Source organism: Neofelis nebulosa, chromosome 10 (genome assembly GCF_028018385.1).
Source record: "Neofelis nebulosa isolate mNeoNeb1 chromosome 10, mNeoNeb1.pri, whole genome shotgun sequence".
NCBI classification, from domain to species: domain Eukaryota; kingdom Metazoa; phylum Chordata; class Mammalia; order Carnivora; family Felidae; genus Neofelis; species Neofelis nebulosa.
The window spans coordinates 27,058,883-27,072,798 of NC_080791.1; the positions used below are offsets into that span (position 1 = coordinate 27,058,883).

Genomic DNA, 13,916 nt, shown 5'->3' on the forward strand with positions numbered 1-13,916 from the left:
CGGATTTGGAGAGGGACTTGAGGAATGAGTAGGGTCTCAACAGGCAGAGATGGAGCAAAGTCAGGGAGGTGGGGCAAGCTGGAGGGGTGGACAGGCCAGAGCTATATGGGAAACAGCTTTGGGGGTGTGGTTTGGGGCTAGTCTGGGGTTGCCTTGACCACCAGAAGGTCCCGAGGACAGGCCAGCCATGGCCAGCTCCTTCTCTTGGGAAGAGGAGTCTGGAGGATAAAGATGTTGCCCAAGAGGAAACTGGATATAGGAAATGTGATCTGAGAAGACAGTTTTTCCACATGCTTTCTGGAATTCTCAGTCCATCAACAGCAACATCCACCATATCCTCAGTCTCTTTTCTGGACATTCCCTTCACCACCCTGGCCCTTCACAAAGGACACTGCCCTAATCAGCCAAGGTCAAAGCACAAAGCTTATCTTACTGATCACACAGCCCCAGTGCTGCCCTGGGATCTCATTTGCAAGAATCACACTCTGACTACCAAGGCCCTGTTGTCCAGCCCTCTAGTTTTGGACTCCAGCAATTCTTCAGTCCCACCTGCTCTTCCTGTGCCCTCACCAATCTCCTTCTTGAGCTGCAATTCCGTGGTCCATTGTTAAAATCCCTCCTTCATGTACACTCGTGGCTCCCATGCCCCTGCCTCTCTCTGTCGTACTCGCTAGGATAAACCACTGTCCTGGTGGAATCCAACTGTCACTCAACTGTGCAGGTGGAGGTGAGTGCGGCTGGAGAAAGACATGGAACCATGCTCAGTGGGTTCAGCTTAAACTAATGGCCTGACAACTTAGGGGGGCCTGCAATGCTGCTCAGGAGTCATATGGTATTTTATTTCCTTTACTGCATTCGCCCTCCCAACATCCTACACGATTATGTCACACCTTCGCCTCTCTCTGCCATTACCAACCCTTTCTCTTCATTTCCACTTTTGCCAGTGGCCTTTCTTCCCATCTCATTAATAAAAAAACAAGCAATCAAGTAATCAGAAGAGAACTTCCACCAACTCCCACCACCACATCCGCTGTCTGTTCTGCTTCTGTGCTTGTAATCTCTACCTTTCCTCCTTTGCTATGGATGAGCTGCCCACATTCTCATATGGGGCCTGGCGGTGCAGTGCTTTGCGCTTAGGATAGTATCCCCTCTATTCAAGGAAAATGCTCCATAAATTCTTCCGTCTCTCTCCTGCAGTGTCAGATTTCTCCTCTCTTGAGTTGAATTATTTCTATCAGGATACAAACTTGCTATAATTCCTCCCATCTTAAATAAAACTTCTCCTGATCCTACTTCCTCTCCATAAATCAAAATCTATCTCTCTGACTCCCTTTACCACAAAGTTCCTGGAAAGAGTGGTATGAAATTTCTCTCTCCAGTTCCTGTCTTGCCATTTTTCTCTGGAGTCCATTCCAATCTGGCTTTCAGTCCCACTATTCCTCTAAAAATAACTCTAACTAAGGTCGCCAAATGGCCTCTACACTGCTTAAGGCAGTGATTGATTACCAGCCTCATATTGTCTGACCTGTTAGCAACATTTGACACAGCTGATTACTCTCTCCCCTGGGAACACAGGCTAGTGTCTTGGTTTCCCTTCTCCCTACTGGCTGCCCCTTCTGGTCCCCTTCACTGGCTCTTCCTCATATTCTTGTTTTTCCGTGTTGGGCATTCCAGCTTTCAGTCCTTAGCTCTCCTCACTATCCACACTGACTTCTTAGGTGATTCATTTAGGCCAATGGCTTTAAGTACCATTTACACTGATACATTGAAGACTCCCAGATGTGTATCTCCAGCTCAGACCTCTGTCCTGAACTACAGACTCGCATGCCTCGCTGAATCTTGATTTCTTCATTCAGATAAGCATCCTAAACATAACATCTGTAAAACCAAGCTCCTGATCATCTGTCCTGAACTTGCTTTGGCAACTCCATCTTCCCGTTGCTTATGCCAACCCTCTGTTCTCTCACACCCGCCCATCTACTATTTCAGCAATTCCTGTTGATTCTATCTTCAAAACAGATGCAGAATTGAACTATTTTTCCCACCTTATCTGCTTCCACCCTGTGCCAAGCTACTGTCAACTCCCCCTTGGATTCTTGCTCTTGGCACCCTAGCTGATCTCATTGCTGCTGGTCTTACACCTCACAGACTGTTCCCAACATAGCGGCCAGAGGGATCCTTTAAAATGTAAGTCAGGTCATGCCACATCCTCAGAACCCTTCAGGGACTTTACTCCGTGTGCTCTGGACAAGTGAGTCCTCTCTCTGCCTTCACCTCCTATTTCTCTTGCTCATGTGATGCTGGAGCACTCCAGGCCCGTCCCTCCTTAGGGTCTTTGCATTGCTCCCTCTGCCTAGAATGCTCTTTCCCTCCTATCTGCACAACTCCCTCCTGTACTTCCTTCAGGCATCTGCACCACCGTCACCTCTGCAGTGAAGTCTCCATGACCCCCTGTAATGGAGAGCAGCCCACCTCACCAAGGCCCTCTCTACCGCTCTCTCCCCAGTGCCTGCATTTAACTGCTTCTGACACTATATGCCCAGGCCTATTTTTATTGTCTATCTTCCCCTGCTGGGATGCAGTCATTTTCAGGACAGGGATTTGATGCACACAGCGTTGACATGGAGTAAGAACTCAATAGGTATTTGGTGAATGAATGGCACATGGCAGGAGTGTTTCCTGTGAGATGAATGTTTTCTGTAGGAACAGGGTGGAAAAAGTGATGCAAGTTTAAAAACAACAACGACACAACAGCATCATCTCAGAAGCTGCAGAGACAGTGTTAAGTACTGAAGGAAAACTGGAGAAAATGAGGTGTATACACAGCTCTTCAGTTTATTAGTGGTCATGTCAGGCCTTTGAGAGAGCAGCTTCCCAGATGTGATGGGGACAAAACCCATATTACAAGGCACCGAGGAGGGAGGAGGTGGAAGGAGCGAATGTAGAGACTCTTAGGAAGTGAAAAGCCAGGAGGAGGTGGGGTGCTAGTTGCAGGAGGAGGCGGGGCTAACAGCAAGTAATTCTTTCACTGGATGAGAGACATGTTGACTCAATGAAGCAAAAGCTATCGGACAGAAGGGCAGATAGAATAACTATGCTGCATGTATGCCTAAGTTAAAGTATTTAGATTACATGCAGCCAGTTCCTGATTAGCTCCATGTGGGTTAGTCACTTTGGATGATGTATGAGAGCATTTTAATCCCAGGCTTGTACAACTAGGCCGCTTCCTTTGTTGCCCAACTGATGTGTGTTCAGGGGATGAAAACTCGCTTTACTGGCATCCTAAGAAAAACAATAATGAAGACTATACCATTTCTCTCCCCTCTCCACCCTCTTGAAAAATGAAACAACACTGCATAGTTCACCCTGAAGCCAAACAAAGTTTTGGGATTGCTTTGTAGTCTCCTATCTTCATTTCCTCTGAGCACAAATGTTAGAACCTCTTGCAGTGAAACTTTCTCAATTTCAGCCCGATTGAGCTTAAGATCTGCTTAAGTCTGGTTTGGAGAGGAGTCTGGATTATGGATCATTTATAAATAAAAATATTCAAATATCTATGGCAACAAGGTTTTCTGGCAAGACTGGGGGCCTGCCCCTGCCTTAGATTTAGAGACTCTTGTCAATACACTAAGAGTAGGTAAGGAGAAACCCATCTTGCTCGGTGGCAAACACAGTGCTAGGAATTTTCACACACGATGTATCATTTAAATCTGTCTGATCTCACACCTGATTATTACTGGCCCCATTTTTGCTAATGAAGCACCTTAAATTTAAGGAGGTTTCACCTCTTGCTCAAGACCACCCATGTGGTGAGGGCAGAGATGATGACAGAACTTGGCTATCTGACTCCATAGCCCAAAGGGGCTTGTCTTCTGAGTGGCCTCATTTATAACTGGGTGCAGTTGGCATTTGCTACTGACCAGGTTGAAGTGTTCTGTGGGCGCTGTGTGGACCCTGACCATTTGCTTGTCATTTTCCCCTTATGATCCACAGTGGACTTCATTCCAGTGGGACGGGATGGAATGGTGGGGGCTGTACCCGTGTAGCTGTTCTGCAGGCTCCCGGTGTGCATCCGGCCGCTGCAGGAGTATGACGGACTCTTTCTCATAGGTGGACGGTTCCTGGGCCAAATGGGAGCCCTACGGCCCCTGCTCACGCACCTGCGGGGGGGGCGTGCAGCTGGCCCGGAGGCAGTGCAGCAACCCCACCCCTGCCAATGGGGGCAAATACTGCGAGGGGGTGAGGGTGAAATACCGATCCTGCAACCTGGAGCCCTGCCCCAGCTCAGGTGAGGAGGGGAGGGCAGTGTTGGCCTGTGCCCGGGGACATTGAGGCTGGAGGGCACCCCTCCCTCATCCTCCACACTCTGGATACTTCATGGCTGCAGATTGACAGCAGTCAAGATTCTATCCCCTAGGACAAAGTCTGGAAGTGCAGAGGAGCAGATTCCTCTTGGGATCATTTCTTCCCCACTCCCCTTGGGCGGGGGTGTTTTCTTCCCCCTACTTAGGCTGGGGGCTAAGTGGCCCAAGAGAGTGACACACTAGATGTCCTCTTAGTTAATTAAGTCTCACAAGCCCATCACTCATAAGCAGGGACTCTTTATCCAGGGTCCATGAGCTTGGAGGGGAGAAAATTACATCTCTATTTTTACTAGCCTTTTTAAATTTAAAATTTATCATTCCCTTCAGTTAGTAGTTTAGTATAGTTTTTACTAATCTTTCTATCTAAAATTATTATTTCTTTTAATTAGACAGCAAACTGCAATGCTAGTAGCACTACCCGCGACTTTGTCCCCAGTAGGGATCTTGGATATGTCCATATGACATTTCAGCTATTGCCATTTCTCAGAATGCCATTTCTTCTCATCACTACTTGAAAATGACGGTGGTTATTAGATTCACTATTGAATCTTGTTATGTACTGGGCTAACAAGGAGCACACATATCACAAATATGTTTTGATATATATTGATAGTTGTATATCAGTATAATTAGTATTATTTGTCATTGATCTAATTTATTTTATTCATGTCATAACATTCTGAAAATAGTTTCAGAAGACTCCTGAAGGATTGTGTAGCCCCAAACTGTTTAGGGTGTCTGTTATGGAGGGAATTGAAGGCGGCCCATTGCTTGGGGGTTGTGTGATTGGCTCTGACCTGCATCCTTTGGTCCTAGCCTGCTTTAGTTCTTTGAAAAGGGATGAGGATAACTCAGATGAGGGTAAGAGGTGTTGAAGTCCACAGGCACTGAGCACCCTGGGGAGGAGGGCTCTCTCTCCCCCATCACTCTTCCCTTTAGCTTCCTGCCTGTGCTTCCTCCCTCCTCAGCTTCCGGCAAGAGCTTCCGGGAGGAGCAGTGTGAGGCTTTCAATGGCTACAACCATAGCACCAACCGGCTCACTCTTGCCGTGGCATGGGTGCCCAAGTACTCAGGTGTTTCTCCCCGGGACAAGTGCAAGCTCATCTGCCGAGCCAATGGCACTGGCTACTTCTATGTGTTGGCACCCAAGGTGAGTGAGCATGGGGCAGGAGACCAAAGCAGAGACAAAGTCTTTGGGATGCATCTGGCTGAACTGCCCTTCTTTCCTTTTCTCCCTTTCCTGGGGGCACTGCAGGTGGTGGATGGTACACCATGTACTCCTGACTCCACCTCGGTCTGTGTCCAAGGCAAGTGCATCAAGGCTGGCTGTGATGGGAACCTGGGCTCCAAGAAGAAATTCGACAAATGTGGGGTGTGTGGGGGCGACAATAAGAGCTGTAAGAAGGTGACAGGCCTCTTCACCAAGCCCATGTGAGTTCTGGGTCCTGGAGCAGGGGGAGGAAGGCTGAGTGGAGCTGCCCCCAGGTGGTGGAAACTTGGGTTAGACTGGGGTAAATGGGCTGTGCCCTTGGTGTAGGGGCCACTCAGACTCTTCTGGGAGTATGATATTCAGCCAGTCAGCCAGGCAATTGACAGAGATGAATGCTTGAGAAGTCCACCACTGAAAAGAAGATGATATTTAGGGAGATGGCAGAGAAACATTAGAGTCTATCTAGAGTTCTAGAGTAAGACTGGCCAGTGTTCAGATCTCAGTTACCCATTTTCTGGATGATCTTGAACATGTGACAACATCTCTGGAATTCTGGATTTCCTCACTTGTATAGTGGGCCTAACATGAATATATTTCCTATTGTGCTATTGTGAAGATTAAGGGTGTTACTCTAAGTAAAATGCTCAGTGTAGTGCTTGGTGCATAATAAATGCTCACCAAATGTTCATGATGATGATCACAAAACACAAAACATGCCTGGGGACAAAATGTGACAGCCTGCCCATCTCCCGGAGCCTGAGGCCCTGGCCTCAGGGATGAGATTGAGGTGAGAATGGCAATAAACGGCAGAGTGAGTGGCTAGGACTGATAGATTCCCTCTTCCTGGGAGATGTGTACAGGGTCAGCTGAAGAAATGTCTCTAAGCCTCTTCTATTCCCACCTCCAGAGCCTGGCTTTCTGAAGTCCAGCAGGTTCCCTTTTATTTTCAGGGGGAATGTGCTCCTTTGGAAAGTCCTGCCCCAGGTTCTGGAAGGAGCTGGAGCAAGCAGAGTCCCTGAGGTCTCAGTTGAGCAAGGCTATGGTTGGCTCTGAAAACTTGGGAGGCCAGGTGCTATGATAGAAAGGCCTAGATGGCTGTCCAGGAGCCTCAGCTGCCTCTTCTGGACACAGTGCCCTCTGCTGGGCCTGTAGGTGGGCAAGTTTTCTGGGAACAGGTGGCACTGCAGGTGAGTGGTGTTCACAGGGATCTGCAGGGGGTGACCAAGTGGAGAATTAGAGGTAAACACCCCCAGACTTGCTTCACTGGCTAAATGGCAGGCACTCCTTTCATGGACTAGTGGAGCTGGAAGGAGCCTTAGATATCATCTAGTTTGACTCCCTCACTGTATGGGTGAGGACCCTGGAACCCGGAGAGACTGATTTGTCTGAGCCACCAAGGAGGTGGTGTCCAAGCCAGGGCTTCATCTGGGTGCCCGACTCCAGGGCCAGTGTGTCTCATTACGTCTAGCCCCAGCCTTGGGCTCAGGGACTGAAGCCTTGTCTTCTGTTCCTCCTCCACCTCCTCCTCCTTCTCACAGTTAGTATATATTGAGTGCTTACTGGATGGCAGGCACTATGCCATAGGCTTTATGTGCTTTAATGAGGTATGTGTGATTATGATCTCCATTTCACAGATGAGGCAACTGACAAGCTAAGTGACTTATCCCAGGCCAACAGCTAAGCCAGTGATAGGGATGGGTCTGGCTCCAAAACCTGTGCTTTACTCCTGCTCTAGAATTCATCACCACGTAGGGGTGTCTGGGTGGCTCAGTTGGGGAAGCATCCGACTCTTGATCTCAGCTCAGGCCATGATCTCTCATAGTTTGTGAGATTGAGCCCCATGTTGGGCTTTGTGCTGACAGTTTGGAGCCTGCTTGGGATTCTCTCTCTTTCTGCCCCTCCCCTGCTCTCTCTCTCTCTCTCTCAAAATAAAGACATATGAAAAAAAAATTAAAATAAAAGAATTCACCACAGTATAAATATCCTGAATAAAAAAGGCCACAGGGTGGTACAGCCAGTGTACGTAGTTTTAGATGATGTGGTGACAATCTGAGGTACTGCCTTCCAGTTTGTGTGCCCCCTGACCTCCCGTGCTGTGGTTGAGTGGTCTCTGCCATCTTGGTGACCTCCTGCAGGGGTTGTGAAAGGGGCATCAGCTATGACTTTAGAGGGGGACGAGGGCATTATGTCCAGGCAGGTGTCTAATGCACGATCCCCTTTCTCACCACAGGCATGGCTACAATTTTGTGGTGGCCATCCCTGCGGGTGCCTCGAGTATCGACATCCGCCAGCGTGGCTACAAGGGGCTGATTGGAGATGACAACTACCTGGCCCTGAAGAATAGCCAGGGAAAGTACCTGCTCAATGGGCACTTCGTGGTGTCGGCCGTGGAGCGGGACCTGGTGGTGAAGGGCAGCCTACTGCGCTATAGTGGCACAGGGACCGCGGTGGAGAGCCTGCAGGCCTCCCGGCCCATCCTGGAGCCCCTGACCGTGGAGGTCCTCTCTGTGGGCAAGATGACGCCACCCCGGGTCCGCTACTCCTTCTATCTGCCCAAGGAGCCTCGGGAAGACAAGGCCTCTCACCCCAAGGACCCCCGGGGCCCCTCTGTGCTCCACAACAGTGTCCTCAGCCTCTCCAATCAGGTGGAGCAGCAGGGCGACAGGCCCCCTGCACGCTGGGTGGCAGGCAGCTGGGGGCCTTGCTCTGCAAGCTGTGGCAGTGGTCTGCAGAAGCGGGCGGTCGACTGTCGTGGTCCCCCAGAGCTGCATGTGGCATCTGCCTGTGATGCAGCCTATCGGCCAGTGGAAATGAGAGCCTGTGGGGAGCCCTGTCCGACCTGGGAGCTGGGTGCCTGGTCGCCTTGCTCCAAGAGCTGCGGCCGGGGATTTAAGAGGCGTTCACTCAAGTGTTTGGGCCCTGGAGGGCGGCTGCTGGCTCGGGACCAGTGCAACCTGCGCCGGAAGCCCCAGGAGCTGGACTTCTGTATCTTGAGGCCATGCTGAATAGGACTGTCCTTTTCTCCTTCTTACTCTCTGCCCAATTGGTGCTGCCAGTGTTCTGACCAGCTGGAGCCGTGGGCAGAGGGCAGTGGCTGGAGGTCCATGCCATGACGTCACCCACTTCCAGGGACAAGGACCAGGGACAGGGGTGAGAGGTCCCCTCTTCCTCCCTGGCCTCGGTGGGGGAAGCCAAGTGACTAATGCACAGTCTACCTCACGCCGGGCTCCTCCAGGGCCCAGTCTCTGGGAGAGGCTGAGAGGTGCGGGCACTGGGCAGAGGCGCCGGCGCCCGGTTTCCAAGGGACCTGGAGGATGGGCACCTCCCAGGAAGAACTTCAGGGACCTTGGCCCCCGTCAGGGAGGCCACAGGCTGCTGGAAGAGCCATGGCCCAGCAGCTTGGCACCCTCAGGTGGCCCCGGGGGGCTCTAAGCCGTTTCTGAACAGGCAGGTTTTTATGGTGCTGTCAGCCCACCTTTTCTTTCTGACTGACAAGGACTGAATAATAAAAAATGGCTGGGGTGGGCAAAAACTGGTGGGAGAGTGGGATTAGGTATAACTGGAGCCTGGGCCACCCCGTTTGGGAAGAGGTATATGTGTAGGGGGAGTCTGGAGGTTTCTCATCAGTTTTCTACTCCTGGCCCTCCTTGAAGAGCCACCCACCTCTTCTCACTGTGTTGTCTATGACATCAGGCTGGTGGGAGGGCTTCCAAGTACATGTCCTCTGACACATTGCATATAGATATAGGAAGCCAATAAGGAGCCTACTGCCTTCCTCAAGAGGGATCTGACCATTAAAATAAGATACAAGGGATGATGGATTCTGTGGTAAAGCACGGAGTTTGAAGAGTGATGTAGGGGGTTCTGTATCACTGGTGGCTGGGCTTGAACTTATGGCACACAACACCCTGGGATGGGGAGGAGGAGGCCCCAGTTTAGATGGCTTCTTCCTCCAGAGAGGCAGGTATAAATAGGGCTGCTACCTTAGGCTCTGTGTTGCCTCAGAGAACCTTCAGAGTGGCCATGGTCTTGTCCCCACTAAGAAGGGCGTGGGAAATGCACAGAGGGCTAGGTGCTGAACATCCACATGCCTGCAGGTTGGTTTTCATCTGGCCAGCTACATGTGGTCTGGCTTTGGGCACATCACATGACATTGCAGTTGGGTAGTGGGGTTCACTGTTTGCTACCTCAGGCTATGCTCTCTGGGAACCAACATTTGTCCCTCCCCAGGGGCAGTGGTGATCCTGGTGCTTCCAGCAGACCTGGCTGTTGTCCTCCTATAGACTGAGCTGCCCAGACACAAAGATGATTGTGTGGTGCATTGTGTCCTGCTCCCCATAGCCCAGCCAACCACCCACTGGTGTTCCAAATATGAAGACAGGATCTCTCTCCTCAAGTGCCTTGGGGACAGGTTTCAGGTGACACCAAGAATCAATAATCTGACCCAGAAGCCCTTGGCAGCCACAATGGGAACTCCTGTCTATCCTGGAAACATGTTGGGGATATAGATACCAGGGTGTTTCCTATAGCTCCACATGGGAAGATGTTTTGGAGTTAGCAGTCTTTGGTTAAGCAGGGTATTTCTTGAAGGTGCAGCTGCTCCAGCATGTACATGGGAGATTCTGCTTCTGAGTCACGTAATATATACTGGACTTTAGCAAGGTGACATCAGAGCAAGTATCTTCCCTGGGAAAGGGGTTCATTCCTTTTATTTGGCATCCCCTAATAGCCAGAACCCACAAACCAGCCATCCAGGCAAGCCTCTGGGATGGTTTTCCAAATTCCAGCCTAACCCCAGGCTGAGCCCTTGAACAACGCTCCCCCAGAGGGGCTGAGGGCATGTGGATTTCTGAGGCAGGGCTGCAGTCACTTCTGAAGACTGAAGCAAGGAGGAATCTTCCCCCCTGCATGGGTGAACACTGTGGGGCTGCAGCATCAAAGGGAACCCAGGGCTCTAGGGCAGATGTGGACCCCCACTAGCCGACGATAGCACTGCACCCTGTGCTTGGTGCACCCATCCTTGGTGAGGAGGTGGTGGCACAGGGGCTGTGCAGAATGGGCAGGGGAATGGGGTGGGAGGGAAGGGAGCTGCCATCAGTGGGGGTGACTGGCCTCCTAGCAGAGCAGCTTTACAAATTATTTCAAGGAGGGACAACCTATCTTGTTCCTGACACAAGCTGGGTCTCAGTGCTTTTTGCTGTTGTGATGTCTTTCTTTTTCCTTTTTTTTTCTTTTTAAAATAAGTATGACCAAGACAACTTGGGAGGTTTGTCTTATCCTTGACCATTTTGCTAATCCAACCATGCTCTCCAAGGCTGAGCAGAGACAAGCCTCAAGGTATAGGTTTCTGGTGATGGGATAAAAAAAAAAATTAAGGTGGTATCTCATGTCTGTGGAAGAGGAGGGAGATTCTGTGGGCTCCAGAAACTTCTTCCATGGGGTGTGGACCAGTAAGGATCTGGGCTCTGGAGCCCCCTGCCTCCTCTGCCCTTTGTGTGCACTGACTGGAGGAGTCCAACCTTGTGAACCTTGCTGTGCTGGAGTAGAGGGCTGGGTGAGCTGGGGGGCTTGGTTGTTCCCAGCCCGGGAGTTGGCTCCCAAAGGCACTAGACACTGTCACTTACAGAGCCCCCTTTGTGTTTGGTTCTTTTGCATTCCACGTGCTGCAGAAGGATGGAAGGACCTGGGTACTGGCTAGGCTGTGTATACTGTGTATACATGGGAGCTGGCTGCTGCAGGGACGACAGCCTGCTCCTAATAAAGTTGTAAGTATTTAAAATCTGTGTCCTGCTTCTGTGATTTCATCTTATCCATGCATAGATCCCCCTGTATCTGCTGTGAACACACACGATGCACCAGCCATGGGAATAGGGACTATGATAGTCACAACAGTGACTAGGACAGGCACAGTCTGTCCTGTGCAGCCCCCAGGCTAGCTGGGGAGGCAGAGTGAACAGTTGGGAAGCAAAGATCCAGAATAATGACAGATGAGGTAGGTGCAAGGAAGAGATGAACTGATGCTAAGAAAGAGAACTTGCATCTGGGTGTGTGTGGTGTGTGGGGTAGAGTGCCCAGGGAAAGCCTGGCAGAGGATGGGATTTAGGGGCATTCTGTGATTAGCATCTAAGTGTCAGACAGCATTCAGAGTCTGTCTCTACTAAATAGACCCTCACTTAGTATACATGCCAAACTTGGGCCCTCAAATATTAATAATATTAATAAGGTTGCAAATATTGAAATGCACAACTCTTTTGAGAGGGGGATGGGAGCCTTTCAGCAGACGAGCAGCATGCTGGGACTTGGTGACTGGAAGGACCAGGTGTGCAGGAGGGTCTGAGAGAAGGCCTCTGAGGCAGGACTGTGGTGAAGGGAGCAAGGCACAAAGGAAGGCTGGAGGGTCCCTCATGTGGGGTTTCCCAGACCCCTGAGGGCCCTACTAAGTCTCCTGAGGGAAAGTTTCATTGTGTTTGAAGACTGTTTCCCTCTTCCTTATTTGGTTTTGGTCTGACAATGTTAACAAATATACAGGCGGAGGACTGGTGTGACCCATTTTAATGAACATCCAACTAGGAGGAGTCCAGAAACTTGCGTTGGTCTTAGATCTAAAAGCCTCTTCTGGGGCTCCATTTTCTATCTGCAAAGTGGGAAAGGTAGATTTAATTCCTTAAGGTGCTTCCAGCTTTAGCGGTCTGGGTTTCTAGGCACAGTTACATTTTACACTTTGGCAGATGATTATTTGGTTTCAGTCTGGTGTTCAGAGATGAATGGGGTTCCTTTCATGCCTTTCCTGCAGGGCAAGGCCATGGGATGAATGACTGATTGGAAATCTAGAGGCCCAGGGCGAGGGGTGTGGAGTGGGAGCTTGGATGAAGCTTCAGCACTTGATAGAAAGTTCTGGTGGAAGAAGGAGTTAGCCAGAAGAACCCACTTTGACACTATGGGCTAGTTGGAGGCCTGGAAGGGACCAGGAAGGGTTTGGGTTGATTGATGTCTAAGCTAGAAGTCAGCAACTTTAAGGTTTTTATAAAATTTCTCAAAGCATTGTCATAATCCTGGGGTTGTTATTTCTGTTACCCCTTCTGTTTTCTATTGTAGCAATTGCCAATAAAACCTTTCTGAGGAAAAGTTCCCACGGGTTGGTCTCTGGGTAAAAAAAAATGGCTTCTCTGCTTACAATTCTTCTGACACCAAATGTGTGGGGTTTTTTTTTTCCCACGCTAACCAATTTTCCAACTCTGCAGACAGCAACTGCGTGTCCTAGAATTTAATTCATTTCTGACACTAACTATCTGGAATTAGCATCAGACTCCACAGGTTTAGGGTTCAGTCTCAAGAGACTGCCCTCACTTCAGACACCAGTCACAAGCAGTGGGTCTCCAGGGCATCCACACTTCTGACCAACTTAGCTACAAAGTTGAGTGTTCCCACAGTCTCTGGGGACATTTGATAATTTGCTGGGTTGGCTCACAAAACTCGGGGAAACATTTACTTAATTTTATAGGTTTATTATATAGGATATGATGAAAGATACAGATGAAGAAATACATAGGGCAAGGTCTGGAAGGGTCCCAGAGTGAAGGAGTTTCTGTCTCTGAGAGTGGGGAGTGTCACCCTCTCAGTGTGTTCAGCAATGCAAAACTGTCATTTAAGGATTTTTGTGGAGGCTTTCTCATGTAGGCATGATCGATTATTAACTCAATATCTCCAGCTCTTCTCCTGTCCCTGGAAGATGGGGGGTTGAGCTGAAAGTTCTCAGCTTCTGATCATGGCTTGATCTTTCTGGTGTTAAGTCCCCATCCTGAAGCTATCCAGATACCTACCCAGAGTCGCCTTGTTAGAATAAGAAATGCTCCTGTCACCCAGGAAGCCAAGGGATTTAGGAGCTTTGTGTTAGAAACAAGGGTCAAAGACCAAACAGAATAAAAAATGCTGCTAGTACCCTTATTACTCAGGAAATTAAAAGGGCTTTACAACTCCAGTGTCAGGAACTTGGCATGGAGACAAAAGTATATTTCTCATGTTGCAGGAGGTCAGCAAATAAAAGAGGAAGGAGAGAAGTCTGCGTCCCACCCTGCAGCTAGTTAGGCTGTTCAAAAGAGCCAGGTAGGGTAAGGAGGTAGCATGTCGCACTGAAGCCATCTGGAGCAGACAAATATGCCTGAGTTTTCAGGCTTTCTGGAGAAGGAAGGAGTGGTTTCCTAACCTCCTTGGCCTTTGAAGAGAGGCGGGAACAATTTGCTTTGTAATCCATCCTCATGAGAGGAATGCTTTCTTGCCCCAGTGGAGGAATAGCCTCAATAATTGCAAAAAGGTCTTGACTCTCTGGGCCTCACTCCCCTTGC

General features: G+C 49.7%; 1 protein-coding gene across 1 annotated transcript in view; it reads left to right on the forward strand.

Moving 5' to 3' along the window:
• ADAMTS15 (ADAM metallopeptidase with thrombospondin type 1 motif 15) overlaps positions 1 to 12,702 on the forward strand; it is a 28,756-nt gene extending 16,054 nt beyond the window's left edge. The window contains exons 5-8 of the mRNA XM_058687330.1: positions 4,111 to 4,288; positions 5,333 to 5,514; positions 5,620 to 5,795; positions 7,805 to 12,702. Coding sequence (XP_058543313.1) covers positions 4,111 to 4,288; positions 5,333 to 5,514; positions 5,620 to 5,795; positions 7,805 to 8,579 — 1,311 coding nt within the window. The 3' untranslated portion in view covers positions 8,580 to 12,702. The remainder of the gene's footprint in view (positions 1 to 4,110; positions 4,289 to 5,332; positions 5,515 to 5,619; positions 5,796 to 7,804) is intronic.
• The last annotated feature ends 1,214 nt before the right edge of the window (positions 12,703 to 13,916 follow it).